Source organism: Dama dama, chromosome 19 (assembly GCF_033118175.1).
Source record: "Dama dama isolate Ldn47 chromosome 19, ASM3311817v1, whole genome shotgun sequence".
Taxonomy (NCBI): Eukaryota; Metazoa; Chordata; class Mammalia; order Artiodactyla; family Cervidae; genus Dama; species Dama dama.
Genome location: NC_083699.1, coordinates 59,763,484 through 59,778,099, shown reverse-complemented (window position 1 = coordinate 59,778,099; position 14,616 = coordinate 59,763,484). Strand labels below are relative to the sequence as shown.

Sequence of the window (14,616 nt, the reverse complement as noted above, 5' to 3'; positions counted from 1 at the left end):
TCAGAAGGTTCTATAGGTAGGTAAAAAGTCCTTGCTGAAACAATCAGAATGTGGGCTGCTGAAGACTCAAGTTCTACTGATGCTTGAGGTGAAATAAAAGTAAAATAAAGCTTAAGAGAGAAAACTTAAGCTTTCTGCAATTTATTTAGACCCCTGGCAGGTTTATTTGAGGGATCCACTCTTCCTTATCTACTGGCTTGGCATTAAAACAAAATTGGTATTTTATCTGACTGCTAATACCAGCCAATGTGCTAAAGATAAGTGAAAACAGATTGTGATTTAGACAGGAAGAGGTTAACTATGAGTTGCTTTTAGTCCCATTTCTTTAGCAGCCATTTTAGTAGCCTTTAATAGCAATCATATTAAAGGAAAAGATAAGTGAGAATAGGGACACTGGAAGAAATAAAGCTCAATATAGTGTTTTTTATTTTTGTATCTGAGTAAATCATAACACATCTTCCATAGAAGAAGGATATGTCATTTTGTAGGTGGTGTAGCTAGATATCCTTTCTAGGAAGTAAGAGACAATAACAGGATTTATTGAACAACACACAGAATTTTCATTGTCAACTCAAATTTTAAGCTTACCAAATAGTTGTAGTTACCTCAGGGCTGCAAGAGACTGTCTCATTTTACTGTGTGCATTTACTGCCTGAATTTGTTGTTATAAGCATGTACTTTGTAATGAAAACTTTTCTTTCTAGCAGGTGACTCTTTCAGACGATTCACAGGAGTATTGGGTCAGTTTTTACATTCTTTAGCACCTTAAAGATTAAAACATTCTTTGAATTCAAGATAAGTACCCTGATGCTGGGAAAGACTGAAGACAGAAGAAGAAGAGGGCAACAGAGGATGAGATGGTTGGATGGCATCACTGATTCAATGGACATGAACTTGGGCAAACTCTGGGAGATGGCTGGGAAGCCTGGGGTGCTGCAGTCCATAGGGTCGCAAAGAGTTGGACACTACTCAGCAACTGAACAACAACCTTGATACATAGATCAAGCTGAGCTGAGGATTAGAAGACAGATCGAATGTATTATTTCAAGTTGGAAGCGTGAGCTGACATTTTAACAGATTGCTGGACGGCCTTTGATAGTCTTTGCTTTTGGACTTCTCTTCACATTATAAAAGTGCACTGAGGAGAAGTATCTTTGGTGCCCCGGTTTCTCTGAAATCAGGACACACTGCTACCCTTTGCAGCGGCTTCCCAGAGTGCCTTTTGATTCACAGTTTTCCATCAGGTGGGCAAAATTGACAGGGTCTGGCAGAATGCCTGTTGCTGACGCTAAGGGACTAGATGACGCCCTCCTTTTCTAAGTACTCACTACTTTTAATTTCTATTCAGTTAAAGTTACATTTGTCAACAATTCACATTAAGCTATAAGGACACATTTTCCTGCACAGTCTTAGGCAAACAAACACTGTCCTTTTTAAAGTTTATGATACTGAAAATATATAGGGTACATCTGAACAGCAGAGCCCAAGACTGTTCCTTTGGATGGTTCTGCTGTGATAAATGCTTTACTGGACTGATTAGCAATCCAAGAGAAATCAAAGAAGGAAGTATACATTCACAAAATAATTTCTTTGATCCAAAAAGCATGTGACAGAATATGAGCCAGATATTTGCACGTATATGTGGGTGGGTGGAGGTAATCCACACACGGACTGATGAGACTCCCATTGTAGGCACTGCACTGCGCCCATGTGGGTTGTGGCCCTCTGTCCACCACAGACTCTTTACCCAAGGGCTGAGCATCTGATTGCTGTACAGCCGAGTCACAGCAGTGTGAACATCTGGAAGTCTGGAAGAATTTCAGCGACCTTCCTACGGAGCTGCTCTCGCCTTTCTTCTTTTTCTCTTTCCTCTTTTGTAAATTTTGCAAACTTCTTCCATGTCTGAAACATGATCCAGAGAATCCTCCTTTAAGAATAAAAAGAGAAAAAGTGATATACTGAGGAAAAGTTAACTTTCCATCAAACTGTGCTGAAAATTTTTTAAAAATCACCTTTATTGTGAATACAATGTTATAGGAAAGGTATGGAAGTCACAATTGGGATTCAGACAGTATGAACTCGGTGAAGAAAATGAAGCAACAGAAGAGGGTGGAAGTAACTGACAGGTTATTCTTCTCTTCTGTCAGGTGGTCAGGGGAGCCCTCTGTGAGAAGATGACATCTTAGCCGAGCACCCGGTGGCCTCTTGAGTCACAGGCCAGGGGACACACTCCTCAGGGTGTCTGACCCCAGCCTGCACCTTACGGCTGAGGTGGGACTAGAGGAGCAAGGGCTTGAGCAGCCAAGGTGCTTGTGGTGGAGATACTGGGAAACTGCGTGCGGCCTGTGCAGCACACGCCAGTTACAAGCATCGAGGTCCTGGTGCTTGGACATATGGTTTAAAAAGCCCACTGAGATTTAAAAAACCTTACCTCCAACGACGTTCTTGAATTTTAGTTGAGGATAAAAACACCCTTGGGTCAGGATCTGAAAACATGGTCCAGAGACTCACATGTTGAAGCGGGGGTGTCTATTGTCATAGGGAGGCAGGCGATGGCCTGTTAGGATAGCCTGACTATGGGATTCCTTAGTGCCCACTCCAGCTTTGCCCCAGGGATAGAAAGGTAGCCCAGTCTCTGCCCAAATAGGGTTTAACCTGGCGAACAGATCACCTCAGTGCTGCAGGGAGCTACGGTGGTGGAGATCCTGCAGGGTACTTACTGCCTGGTCTGGTGGTGAGGAGCATCAGAAGGTTTTGAAAGAGATGATGTCTGAATTTTTAAAAATTTGATATATGACTGTTTTGTTTGTATTTTTATGGCAGTTGAGGTAAAGTGACAATTTAAGTAGTAACTGCTTTTATTTACATTGTAATATTACATTCTGAATATAAAGTGGTATTTGTTAACTGAATGCTAATTGCTCATAATCTCCAGAACTTTTTTCCATGTTATTTTTCTTTATATTAATAGATTCCTACAAGATACTGGGTGTGATTCCTGTGCTGTACAGTAAATACTTGTTGCCTTTCTATTTTATGTACAGTAGATTGTGTCTGTTAATCTCATACTCCTAATTTGCCCCTTCTCCCTTCTTTTTCTACTTTGGTAACCATAAGTTTGTTTCCTGTGTCTGTAAGTCTGTTTCTGTTTTGTGCATACTTTCATTTGTATTATTTTAGATGCCACATAAAAGTGATATCATATAGTATCTGTTTTTCTCTGATTTAATTCACTTAGTATGATACTCTCTAGGTTCATCCATGTTGCTGCAAGTGTCAATATTTCACTCTTTTTCAATGGCTAGTTAATATTCCATTGTGTGAATGAAATATTCAGCCATCTTCTTAAGCCAGTTATCTGTTGATGGACACTTGGTTTGCTTCTATGTCTTGGCTATTGTAAATTGCTACTGTGAACTTTGGAGTGCATGTATCTTTTTGAATTAAAATTTTCATTTTTTCTGGATATATACCCAGGTGTGGGATTGTAGGATCATATGGTAGCTTTAGTTTTGAGAGGGTAACAGGTAGGAAGGCTAGGGGTCCTCAAGTAGAGGAAATAAACTGCAAGTGGCAGACTTTTTTTTTTTTTTTCTTTATGCAAAATTAAAAGGTTTCTTTTCAATTCTGTGTTGTCATGGCAACACCTGGTTCTGCCTTTTCTCAAACCTTGAGTTAATCAATACATTTTTCTTATGGAAATATTTTTCTTAAGCTATGTTAATAAGTTATGTATTTGCCTTGGAATCTGCCTTTCTTCAAGTGGGTTAGGCCTAAAGACTCAAACCTTGAACCTGTAATGGCTCAACAAACCAGAATGTCTTACTCATGGAAATGTTCTCTTAAGCTATGTTAATGAAACTATATATTTGCTTGGAAACCTGCCTTTCATTTAAGATTCATGTCAATTGTTTTAAGGTGGGGGATGACTCACCTTGTGCCAATGATATCTCAAAATGCATCTTGTGGGAAAGGGCCCTGATGCACCTCTCTCAGTTTTGAGGTGATTCTTTATCTGGTCAGCAACTTGCTAACAGATATATAACTCCTTGCTAAAAACTAACAAGGGGGGCACTCTTTCTGTCCCCTTCTGAAGTCTGTGTCAGAAGCTTCCTCTATTCCTTTATACTTTAATAAAACTTTATTACACAAAACCTTCGAGTGATCAAGCCTCCTCTCCTCCAGAGGTCATGAATCCCCCTGTAGCTCATGGCTCACAGCTGCAGCCTTTCAGTTTCACAAGGAACCTCCATCCTTCCGTAGTGGATGCACCAATTTACAAGCCCCATCAACAGTGTACAAGGTTTCCTCCACAGCCTCTCCAGCATGTATTATTCATAGACTTTTTGATGATAGTCATTCTGACTAGTGTGAGGTGATACCCTGTAGCTTTGATTTGCATTTCTGTAATAAATGAGTATTTCTTTTTGTGCCTGTTGGCCACCTGTATGTCTTCTTTGGAAAAGTGTCTCTTTAAGTCTTCTGCCCACTTTTTGATTGGGTTGTTTGTTTTTCTATATTGAGTTGTACGAGCTGTTTATATTGGATGTTAACCCCTAGTTGGTCAAATCATTTCAAACATTTTCTCCCATTTTGTAGGTTTTTTTTGTTTTGTTGACAGTTTCCTTTGCTTTTGCAAAAGCTTTTAAGTTTGATTAGTTCCGATTGATTAAATTTTGCTTTTATTTCTTTGGCCTTGGGAAACATTGCTATGATTTATGTCAAAGAATGTTTTTACTATGTTCACTTGTCTTAAAGTCTTTAAACCATTTTATTTATGTATATGGTGTGGGGGAATGTTCTAATTTCATTGATTTACATGTAGCTGTCTAGCTTTCCCAACACCACTTGTTGAAGAGACTTTTTTTTTCCTCCATTGTATATTCTTGCCCCTTTTATCACAGATTAATTGACCACAGGTGCATGGGTTTATTTCTGGTCTATTTTGTTCCATTGATTTGTAAATCTGTTTTGTTTGTTTTGATTACTGTAGCTTTGTAGTATTGTCTGAAGGCCGGAAGGGGTTGCATCTCCAACTTTGTTCTTTTTTCTCAGAACTGCTTTAGCAATTCTGGGTGTTTTGTTGTTCCATATCAATTTTAGGATTATGCTACTTCTGTGAAAAGTATCATGAGTATTTTGATAGGGAACACATTAAATCTGTAGATTTCTTTGGGTAGTATGGCCATTTCAACAATATTCTTCCAATCCAAGAGCACAGGATATCTTTCCATTTCCTGAGTCATCTTGAATTTCCTTTGTCAATGTTTTATACATTTCTGCATATAGGTCTTTCACCTCCTTGTATGTTTGGTCCTAGGTATATTATTTTTTAGATGAGATTTTAAACAGGATAGTTTTTAAACTTTCTGGTATTTCACTATTAGTGTAAAGAAATGCAACAGACTTCTGTTGTATCATTTTTTTTTCTCCTATTACTTTGCTGAATTTATTTATTCTAATAGTTTTTGTTTAGAGACTTTGGGTTCTCTGCAGTGACAGTTTTACCTCTCCCCTTCAAATCTGGATACTTTTATTTTTTTGTCTGATTGCTGTGCCTAGGACTTCAAATTTGATATTGAAAAGTGGTAAGAGTGAGCATCCTTGTCTTGTTCCTGAACTTAGTGGGAAGGTTTTCATTTTTTCAGCACCGAGTATTGTGTTGGCTGTGGATTTGTTGTAAATGACCTTTATTATGTTGAGATATGTTCCCTCTGTACCCACTTTGGTGAAAGTTTTATCATGAATGGATGTTGAATTTTGTCAAATGCTTTTTCTACATCTATTGAGATGATCACATGGTTTTTGTCTTTCCTTTTGTTAATGTGGTGTATCACACTGATTTGTATATTGCTAAACCAGTCTTGTGATCCTGGAATGAATCCAACTTGTAAATTTGTCTGATATGAGTATTGCTACCCCACTTTGTTGTTTCTATTTGATCCCCTTATTTTCAGTCTGTGTGTGTCTTTTGCCCTAAAGTGAGTCTCTTTTTAGGCAGCATATTGCAGGTTTTTGTTTTTTAAATCCAGCCTGCACTCTATGTTTTTTGATTAGAGCATTTTGTCCATCAACATTTAAAGTAATTATTGATTGGTGTATACTTATTGCCATTTTTAATCCTTGTTCTCCAGTTGTTTTTTTAGTTCTTGTTTTTCTTTTTTGTGGTTTAATGATTTTCTTTTATAATATGCTTGATTCCTTTCTTTTTTGTTTTTGTGACTCTATTGTGTTTTTTGTTTGTGGTTATCATGGAGGTCAATTATGTTGGCTGAGAAATATATCTACCTGTTTTAAACTAATAGTCATTTAAATTCAAACACATTCTAAAAGATCTATATTTTTATACTCTCCTCACCCACGTTTTGTGATTTTTATGTCTTACATCTTCATGTTTATCCTTTTACTGTTTATTGTAGTTATAATCTCTTTAAAATTTTTTCATTGTTTTTTAATCTATGTACTGGCTTATTTAAGTGATCTTCAATCCTTAACTATATATTTGCTCTTCCTATTGGGAATTTCCCTTTTCTGTGAATTCTTTCCATTTAGAGAAGACCTTTCAACATTTCTTTTAGGTTAGGTTTGGTATTGCTGAATTCTTTTACTGTTTGCCTGTCTGAGAAATTCTTATCTCTTATTCTGTTCTAAATGTTAATCTTGCTGGGCAGAGTATCCTAGTTTGCAGGTTTTTCTCTTTCAGAACTTTGAATATATCATGCCACTTTCTTCTGGCCTGCAGAGTTTCTGCAGAGAAATCAGTTGATAGCTTTATGGGTTTTTTTTTTTTTTTATAACTGTTTTTTTTTCTTGCTGCCTTTAGAATCCTAAACTCTGCTATTTTAATTATTATATGTCTTGGTGTGGGTCTCTTTGGGTTTATTCTGTTTGGGACCTTTTGTGCTTCCTGTACCTGAATATCTTTTTCCTTCTTTAGGTTTGGGAAGTTTTCAGGCATCATTTCTTCAAATAAATTTTTGATCCCTTTCTCTTTTCACTTTCTGAAACCCCTGTTATGTGTAGGTTGGCACATTTTATATTATCCCATAGATCTCATATGTTGTGTTCATCTTTTTTTCATTTGTCTGTTTGCTATTCTGATTGGGTGATTTCCATTATTCTATCTTCCAGATTACCTATTCTGTTATTCATTGCTTCCAGATTGCTTTTTATCTTGGAAATTGAATTCTCTCTCTTTGATTGGTTCATTTTTTTTTTTTTAAGTTTCTAGTTCCTTGTTATAGTTCTGTGTTTATACTGATAATCTTTCTTAATTTGGTTAGCATTTTTATTACTATCAATACCTTTCTGAACTCAAGGTCTGGTAGAGTGGTGAGCTCTGTTTTATTATTTGTTCTTTTAGGAGACTTCTCTTGCTCTTTTAATTGGGAGTAGTTCCTCTTCCTTTTCAGTTACATTTTCTGTCTCTATGTATTTAGTTATCCATTGTGGTGTTGAAGGAGTATTTCTATATGAGAGATCCCTGTGTAGACTGTGTGTGTCCAGTGTTTTTGGTGAGAGAGCTGGTTTTGATATGAAAGCCAGCCACATCTGTCCTCAGGGTGTGCCAGCCATTGTCACCTTGATGGAGGTGTGGTTTTGATCTAAATCTGGTGCAAGGGCAGGACTTACTTTCTGCTCTGTGGCAGTCACTACCCTGTCAGGCTACCAGTCGCTGGAATAGAAGCTCTGAGGATCAGGTTCCATTCCCCTTGAGTGCGTGCCCTGCCCCAGAGGAGGGGAGTGCTGGAGTAAGTGGGGCTCATGCACTTACAGGGCACTAATCCACCACCTCAGTAGGTGACCTGGGCCTCACTCAGATGCAGGCCGAGGTCTCTTTCCCCATTGTCTTTGTCCCAGATCTGGTGCAAGCTGTAGTGTGGAGTGGGTGGGGCTGGTGCATTTGCTAGGCTGGAGCTGAGGTTCAGGGCATTGTGGTTGCAGGAATTGAGGTATCTGGGCTGCTTCTGTGACAGCCTTCTCCCAGGACCTGTCTGCCCCAGACCCAGTGCTAACCTGTGGTGTGGAGTGGGTGGGAGTTGGGGTGCTCCTGTGGCATCACTGGAGTGAGCTCTGACAGTGGTCACCACCACCCCACTTGGATCACATCCCTCTGGGCTGTCCCTAGATGAGCCTCCTCCCTGGGCCTGGTTGACTCCCATGCAATGCAGGGGTGTTCACCCCATTTGGATTAGTGAGTCTGGCAAGGCAGCAGCTGCCAATGCAAGGCTTTCTCTGCCCTGGTTGTTGGCAAGCCAACTTATGTGCACTCCTTGTGAGTAGAGTTAGGGTTCTCCAGCCCTTCTATTTGTTCCAGTGATTCTCTCAGCAGCCAAAGGGGCTTGTCTCCCCCGCACAGAACCCCAGGACTGGCATGCCCAAACTGCAGCTCAGCCTACTCACTCCCCAGGGCAAGGGTCTGCCCATATGAACCTTCTCTTCCTTTTAGATCTGCCCCCAGGGGCCCAGGTCCTGACCCAGTGCCTTTCTCCTGTACTACCCTGTTAAGTAAGATCTTTCTTGCAACTTTGGTTGTACAGAGTTCTTCTGATGGTTTCTGTTAGTTTTCTGTGAGAACTGTTCCATGTGTAGACATATTTTTGATGTGCTTATGGGGAGAAGTGAGCTCTATATCCTCCTACTCTGCCATCTTGATCCACCCTGAACTGAATTTTTATCAGGCAAAGAAAAGGCCTTCCTAGAAGAGGGCATGTCTTGAGTAAAGGCAGAGGCAAGAATAGCTAAGTTTATATTTTCAAAAATAGTGGCATGTTGCTGCTGCTACTGCTAAGTCACTTCAGTCACGTCCGACTCTGTATGACCCCAAAGACGTCAGCCCACCAGGCTCCCCCATCCCTGGGATTCTCCAGGCAAGAACACTGGAGTGGGTTGTCATTTCCTTCTCCAAAGCATGAAAGTGAAAAGTGAAAGTGAAGTCGCTCAGTTGTGTCCAAGTCTTAGTGACCCCATGGACTGCAGCCTACAAGGCTCCTCCATCCATGGGATTTGCCAGGTAAGAGTACTGGAGTGAATTGCCACTGCCTTCTCCAAAGTAGTGGCATCAGTTCAGTTCAGTCGCTCAGTCGTGTCCGACTCTTTGCGACCCCATGAATCGCAGCATGCCAGGCCTCCCTGTCCATCACCAACTCCTGGAGTTTACTCAAACTCATGCCCATCGAGTCGGTGATGCCATCCAGCTATCTCATCCTCTGTCGTCCCCTTCTCCTCCTGCCCCCAATCCCTCCCAGCATCATGGTCTTTTCCAATGAGTCAGCTCATCGCATGAGGTGGCCAAAGTACTGGAATTTCAGCTTCAGCATCAGTCTTTCCAATGAACACCCAGGACTGATCTCCTTTAGGATGGACTGGTTGGATCTCCTTGCAGTCCAAGCGACTCTCAAGAGTCTTCTCCAACACCATAGTTCAAAAGCATCAATTTTTCGGTGCTCAGCTTTCTTCACAGTCCAACTGTCACATCCATACATGACCACTGGAAAAACCATAGCCTTGACCAGACGGACCTTTGTTGGCAAAGTAATGTCTCTGCTTTTTAACATGCTATCTAGGTTGGTCAAAACTTTCCTTCCAAGGAGTAAGCCATCTTTTAATTTCATGGCTGCAGTCACCATCTGCAGTGATTTTGGAGCCCAGAAAAATAAAGTCTGACACTGTTTCCACTGTCTCCCCATCTATTTCCCATGAGGTGATGGGACCAGATGCCATGATCTTAGTTTTCTGAATGTTAAGATTTAAGCCAACCTTTTCACTCTCCTTTTTCACTTTCATCAAGAGGCTCTTTAGTTCCTCTTCACTTTCTGCCATAAGGGTGGTGTCATCTGCATATCTGAGGTTATTGATATTTCTCCCGGCAATCTTGACTCCAGCTTGTGCTTCTTCCAGCCCAGAGTTTCTCATGAAGTACTCTGCATAGAAGTTAAATAAGCAAGGTGACAATATACAGCCTTGAAGTACTCCTTTTTCTGTTTGGAACCAGTCTGTTGTTCCATGTCCGGTTCTAACTTTTGCTTCCTGACCTGCATACAGGTTTCTCAAGAGGCAGGTCAGGTGGTCTGGTATTCCCATCTCTTTCAGAATTTTCCACAGTTTATTGTGATCCACACAGTTGAAGGCTTTGGCCTAGTCAATCAAGCAGAAATAGATATTTTTCTGGAACTCTCTTGCTTTTTCGATGATCCAGCGGATATTGGCAATTTGATATCTGGTTCCTCTGCCTTTTCTAAAACCAGCTTGAACATCTGAAAGTTCTTGGTTCACGTATTGCTGAAGCCTGGCTTGGAGAATTTTGAGTAGTGGCATAAATGGGGCTTATTCTGGCTTCTTGACCTTCTAATGAAGACCCCCCCTAGAATGCATTTCAGCTCCCATTAATTTCATGGCTGATAGTTGATATTTCTGATAATGTTGATTTTTGTTTGTTTGGTGGAGGTATTACTGTTCAGTTAAAAAAGGCTTCAAGGAGTGCAGCTGCTTCATTTTATTTCTTCTTTCATCCATCTAGCATCCATTTTGACCATTGATAGCTTTCTGTACTTGGCTCCATTGACCCTATATCCCACTCTCACCTGCTTTTCACACCTTTTTTCTGGCAACACTCCCATTTTCTGACTTCTGCATTTTAGCTACTACTGTTCTATCCTAACAACTCTGCCCCTTGGGGGAATTTTCTGCCTACATTTATCTTCCTTCCTCTGAACTCCTAAAGCACATGGTCACATTCACTTGTTTTGTGCTTATTTATAGTCTTACCTGCCTACCCATCTATATCTGTCTACCTCTATCTACCTTCCTACATCCATTCACCTGAGTTCCTTGACAAACATTCATAAACTCCTCGACAGTTTGTGTGAAGTTGTATGTAATGTGCATATGTGCATTTTTTAGAGAGCAGGTCTGTGACTTTCATTACTGCCTCACAGGGGCCTTTGATTCCAAAGTGGATAAGAACTACAGTATCAAGGCAATACCAGAAAAATAAGAAGTACTGGTTCAGTTGAGAAGAACTGGCCAAGTGCATAGCTAAGCTCTAAATGCAGATCTACACAAAAACTACTGATAATGAGAGACTCATGTCTGGAGACATCTCTTAGTCCTGCCATGTATAAAATATCAGATTTGTTAACATTATAAATCTACCCAATTACAAATTATATATACCTAGAAGTGATACAGATATGCAGAATTAAACCTCATGGTCTTATTAGGAATCATCTTTCTCAGTAGTACTGAGATTTTTCATCCACAGCTTTTCTGTACAATATTCTTTCATTCAAATAAAGTTGAATTAAGAACTCAATATCAATTTTGAAGTGTTAAAAGTTCCTTTTAAAAGATCTGTGACTAAATGTTAGTGTTACTCTGGCAATAAAACATCCATTCATGTACCAAAAATCTATCATGCAACCATGTACTAGGCTTTGTCATGCTGAGGATACAGTTGCAAGCAAGATGTGATGGGGACTGAAAGATGATAAACACGTAAACAGTAAATGACAATTTCAGGGTCTTCAGTGCTGTGAAGAAAATAAGGCAGGTTACTGGAGAGAAACAAATGCAGGCAGTTGGCGTGCATTTGAGAGGAAACCCGACTGGTGAGGAGTTCTGGGTCATGCGAGAGCTGTGAAGCAGATGTGAGTGTTTGTCCACGGAACGCTGAGGGAGACTAGTGGGGCTGGACTGTGTGAACAAGGTGCAGAGCAGGAAGAGATGAAGTCACTGCAGTACTTTTACACCAAGTGGATGCTGGCTGAGATTCTTGTTGACTGTGTGGATTCACGCACTGATGTTGTTACTTTACACTCTGAATAGGACCACTATCTTACTATCGTATTTTAGTTTACAAATGAGATTGAATTAGAAAAGCGGGGAAGAAGACTGACTTAGCAAGAAGAGAATGATTTACAGTCAGAAAACCTCAAACCTGATTTGGAGTCCAGGCTCCACCATCTGTTATTTGGGCAATTCATCGACCGAGTGCAACTTCAGTTTCTTTACCTGAAAATGCAAATCCCGACATACCACCACCCCCCTCCACTCATCAGGTGAAATGGCGTGTGTGAAAGCCCTCTCACTGCCCCCATGTTGCATCAGGCAGCTGCCTCGGTGAATCTCTCAGTCTGTTTTTGGCAGCTGAGAAACAGAAAACAAAGATTTGGACAAAAAGGGTATTTAATAATAATGTATTAACAAAAACAAGAAAGACAGCTATGATTTTGGGTCAGCAGTGCATTAACTGCATTAACTGAAGTCCTTTGTTACCTTGTTTAGTCCTCACAACAACCCCATAAGATGGTCTGCAGTTATCCTCATTTTATAAAAGAGGTTATAGGGAGGTGGAGTGGAGGTTTATAGGGAGGTTCAAATGTGAGCGTTTATTCAGAGGCAGGCCCTCTGAATACCCTCATTCATTGCCTATTTATTTTAGACAAAATTAGAATCAACTTACTTATGTTTTCCCAGCCCACAGATTTTAGTACTTGTAAATTAAACAAGGTTTTGCTGGAGGTGGGCACCCCACTGGCAACACAATAGAAACACATTAAAAGAGAGAAAAAAAAAAAAAGATACACACGCACACCACATACACACAAATGAAAACAAAGCAACCAAAAATGAATCGATACAGTGGGAAAAGGGACAAACACCTTCACAACAGTCTTCACACTTCAGAACCTGAAGGTGAAACTCGACATTAACTGTAAGAAATGACATTAAATCACCAATAAAGGACAAATCATTGGCTTACTTTCCAAGGGAAGTACCTAATGAAGTTTAGAATATTTTTATCCAAAATGCTTAAGACAGAAAACAAATAATGTACTTAGTAGTAGTGTTAGTCGCTTAGTCGTGCGGCCCCATGGACTGTAACCCACCAGGCTCCTCTGTCCATGGGATTCTCCAGGCAAGAATACTGGTGCGGGTAGCCATTTCCTTCTCCAGAGGATCCTCCCGACCAAACCCAGGTCTCCTTCATTGCAGGCAGATTCTTTACCATCTCAGTTACAGGGAAGTCCTAGTGTACTTATATGGAATAGTTTATTTCCCAAAGACACTGAATTAAATAAGTCATCACTGTATTATAAATATTAACATGACATATAGTATGATTCTACTAATATAAAGCTCCAAGTCTTGAAGACTTCACACTTAGGAGGTAAAAATAAAAGAAGTGCAAGTAAGTGTTTATCATAAAGGTCCGGAGAGTAGTTTACCTCTGTGAGGAGACAATGGGACCTGTCACTAGGGAGGAGCCCGTGGGGACTTGTGGGGTCAACAGTGTCCTACTTCTCAACCTCAGGGGCGGTAACAGTGGTGATAGTGTCATCCACTTTCTAGTGCGCATGAAGCTGCACTGGTATGATTTAGCACCTTTCTATATTTGCATTGTATTTCACAATAAAGAATATTTGAAAAAAGGAAAGATAAAACTATATGACAAAGAATACAGGACCTCTGCTTATGTGCCTTTTCATGTATTTCACATTATTTTCTGACCCATCCTGTGAGAAAGGGAGGCAGGCATCCTTTTCCCCCTCCTCTTCATTTTAAAGAGGGGGACCCTGGAGTTCCAGGGGGTTACTCTCGTCTTCACCCATAAAGTCAGGGGGCGAGCTGGGGCTGCCAACCCTGCCGGGTATCTCTAAGTGGTCAGCTCTTCTAGCCTCTGCCCCAGGCAGTTGTGAAATTGTGAATGAATTTTCAGAGATGAAAACCTCACCTGTCACTGTGCTCCACCGCAATCTTGTGCTTGTTCTTAGAATCGACCCTGGCTTCCCTGACCATGTCACTCCAGGCCCTGAAAATCTTCTTCTGAAGAAAATGTATGCACAGTTTTCTTACTTCTTCATCTAGATCAATCAGGTGCTGGGGATGAAGACAGGGGGAAAAGTGAGGCATATAATATCATAGACAAAAAATTTGAGCAAATAGTACAAAAGAGAAAGAATCCAAACAAACAAAGGACACTGGAGGCACAAGGATGGTGTGGCAGCCAAGGCCATATCCTGTCAGGGGTTAAAAAGATAGCAATGGAATCAGAGCGGGAGAGACCCTTCTAAGACTGAGGGGGCAGGTTGCTAGTAAAATCACTTGAGCAATAATGGGACAAGAAACAGATTAGTATAAAAACAAAAGCTGATGTAGTGACACATTACAGTTTAAAGGGATCTCTCTGTGTGAAAAGAAATGTGCTTAAGGTTTTATACTAACAAAAAACTGACTTGACATTTTCAAATTCATTTCAAAGCAATGGACTGAACTGCCTCTTCTATATTATTCTTGAAAAAAACATAATGAGTGTTGACATCTGGAGTACACCTACTTTTCTTGCATAGGGTTGGGCAGAGACATGTATTTAAAACTCTCTTCCTTGTGGCCTTACCTGTATCCAGCTCCGGATGACTCTCCTAAGCAATATTTGTGAATAAAATTGATCAGCCTGGGCCATCTTCTTAGCCAGGCTTTCCTGACTCCACTGGAACCAGGTCAGCAGGCATTTCCTCTGTAGGGTCAAAGAGTGATGCTCTTTGGCCACCTGGACAATGTTTTAAATGAGAAAAGAAAATGATCTCTTATATCTTAAATCATTTAAGGAAATAC

General features: G+C 40.4%; 1 protein-coding gene across 5 annotated transcripts in view; it reads right to left on the bottom strand.

Annotated features, from left to right (window-relative positions):
* Positions 1-403: 403 nt before the first annotated feature.
* Positions 404-14,616, bottom strand: part of CCDC191 (coiled-coil domain containing 191) — a 92,105-nt gene continuing 77,892 nt past the window's right edge. For all 5 annotated transcript variants that reach the window (XM_061167168.1, XM_061167169.1, XM_061167171.1 and 2 more), the window contains 3 exons: positions 14,399-14,551; positions 13,736-13,881; positions 404-1,927 (listed from right to left, as the gene is read on the bottom strand). In XM_061167168.1, coding sequence (XP_061023151.1) covers positions 1,783-1,927; positions 13,736-13,881; positions 14,399-14,551 — 444 coding nt within the window. In that variant the 3' untranslated portion in view covers positions 404-1,782. The remainder of the gene's footprint in view (positions 1,928-13,735; positions 13,882-14,398; positions 14,552-14,616) is intronic.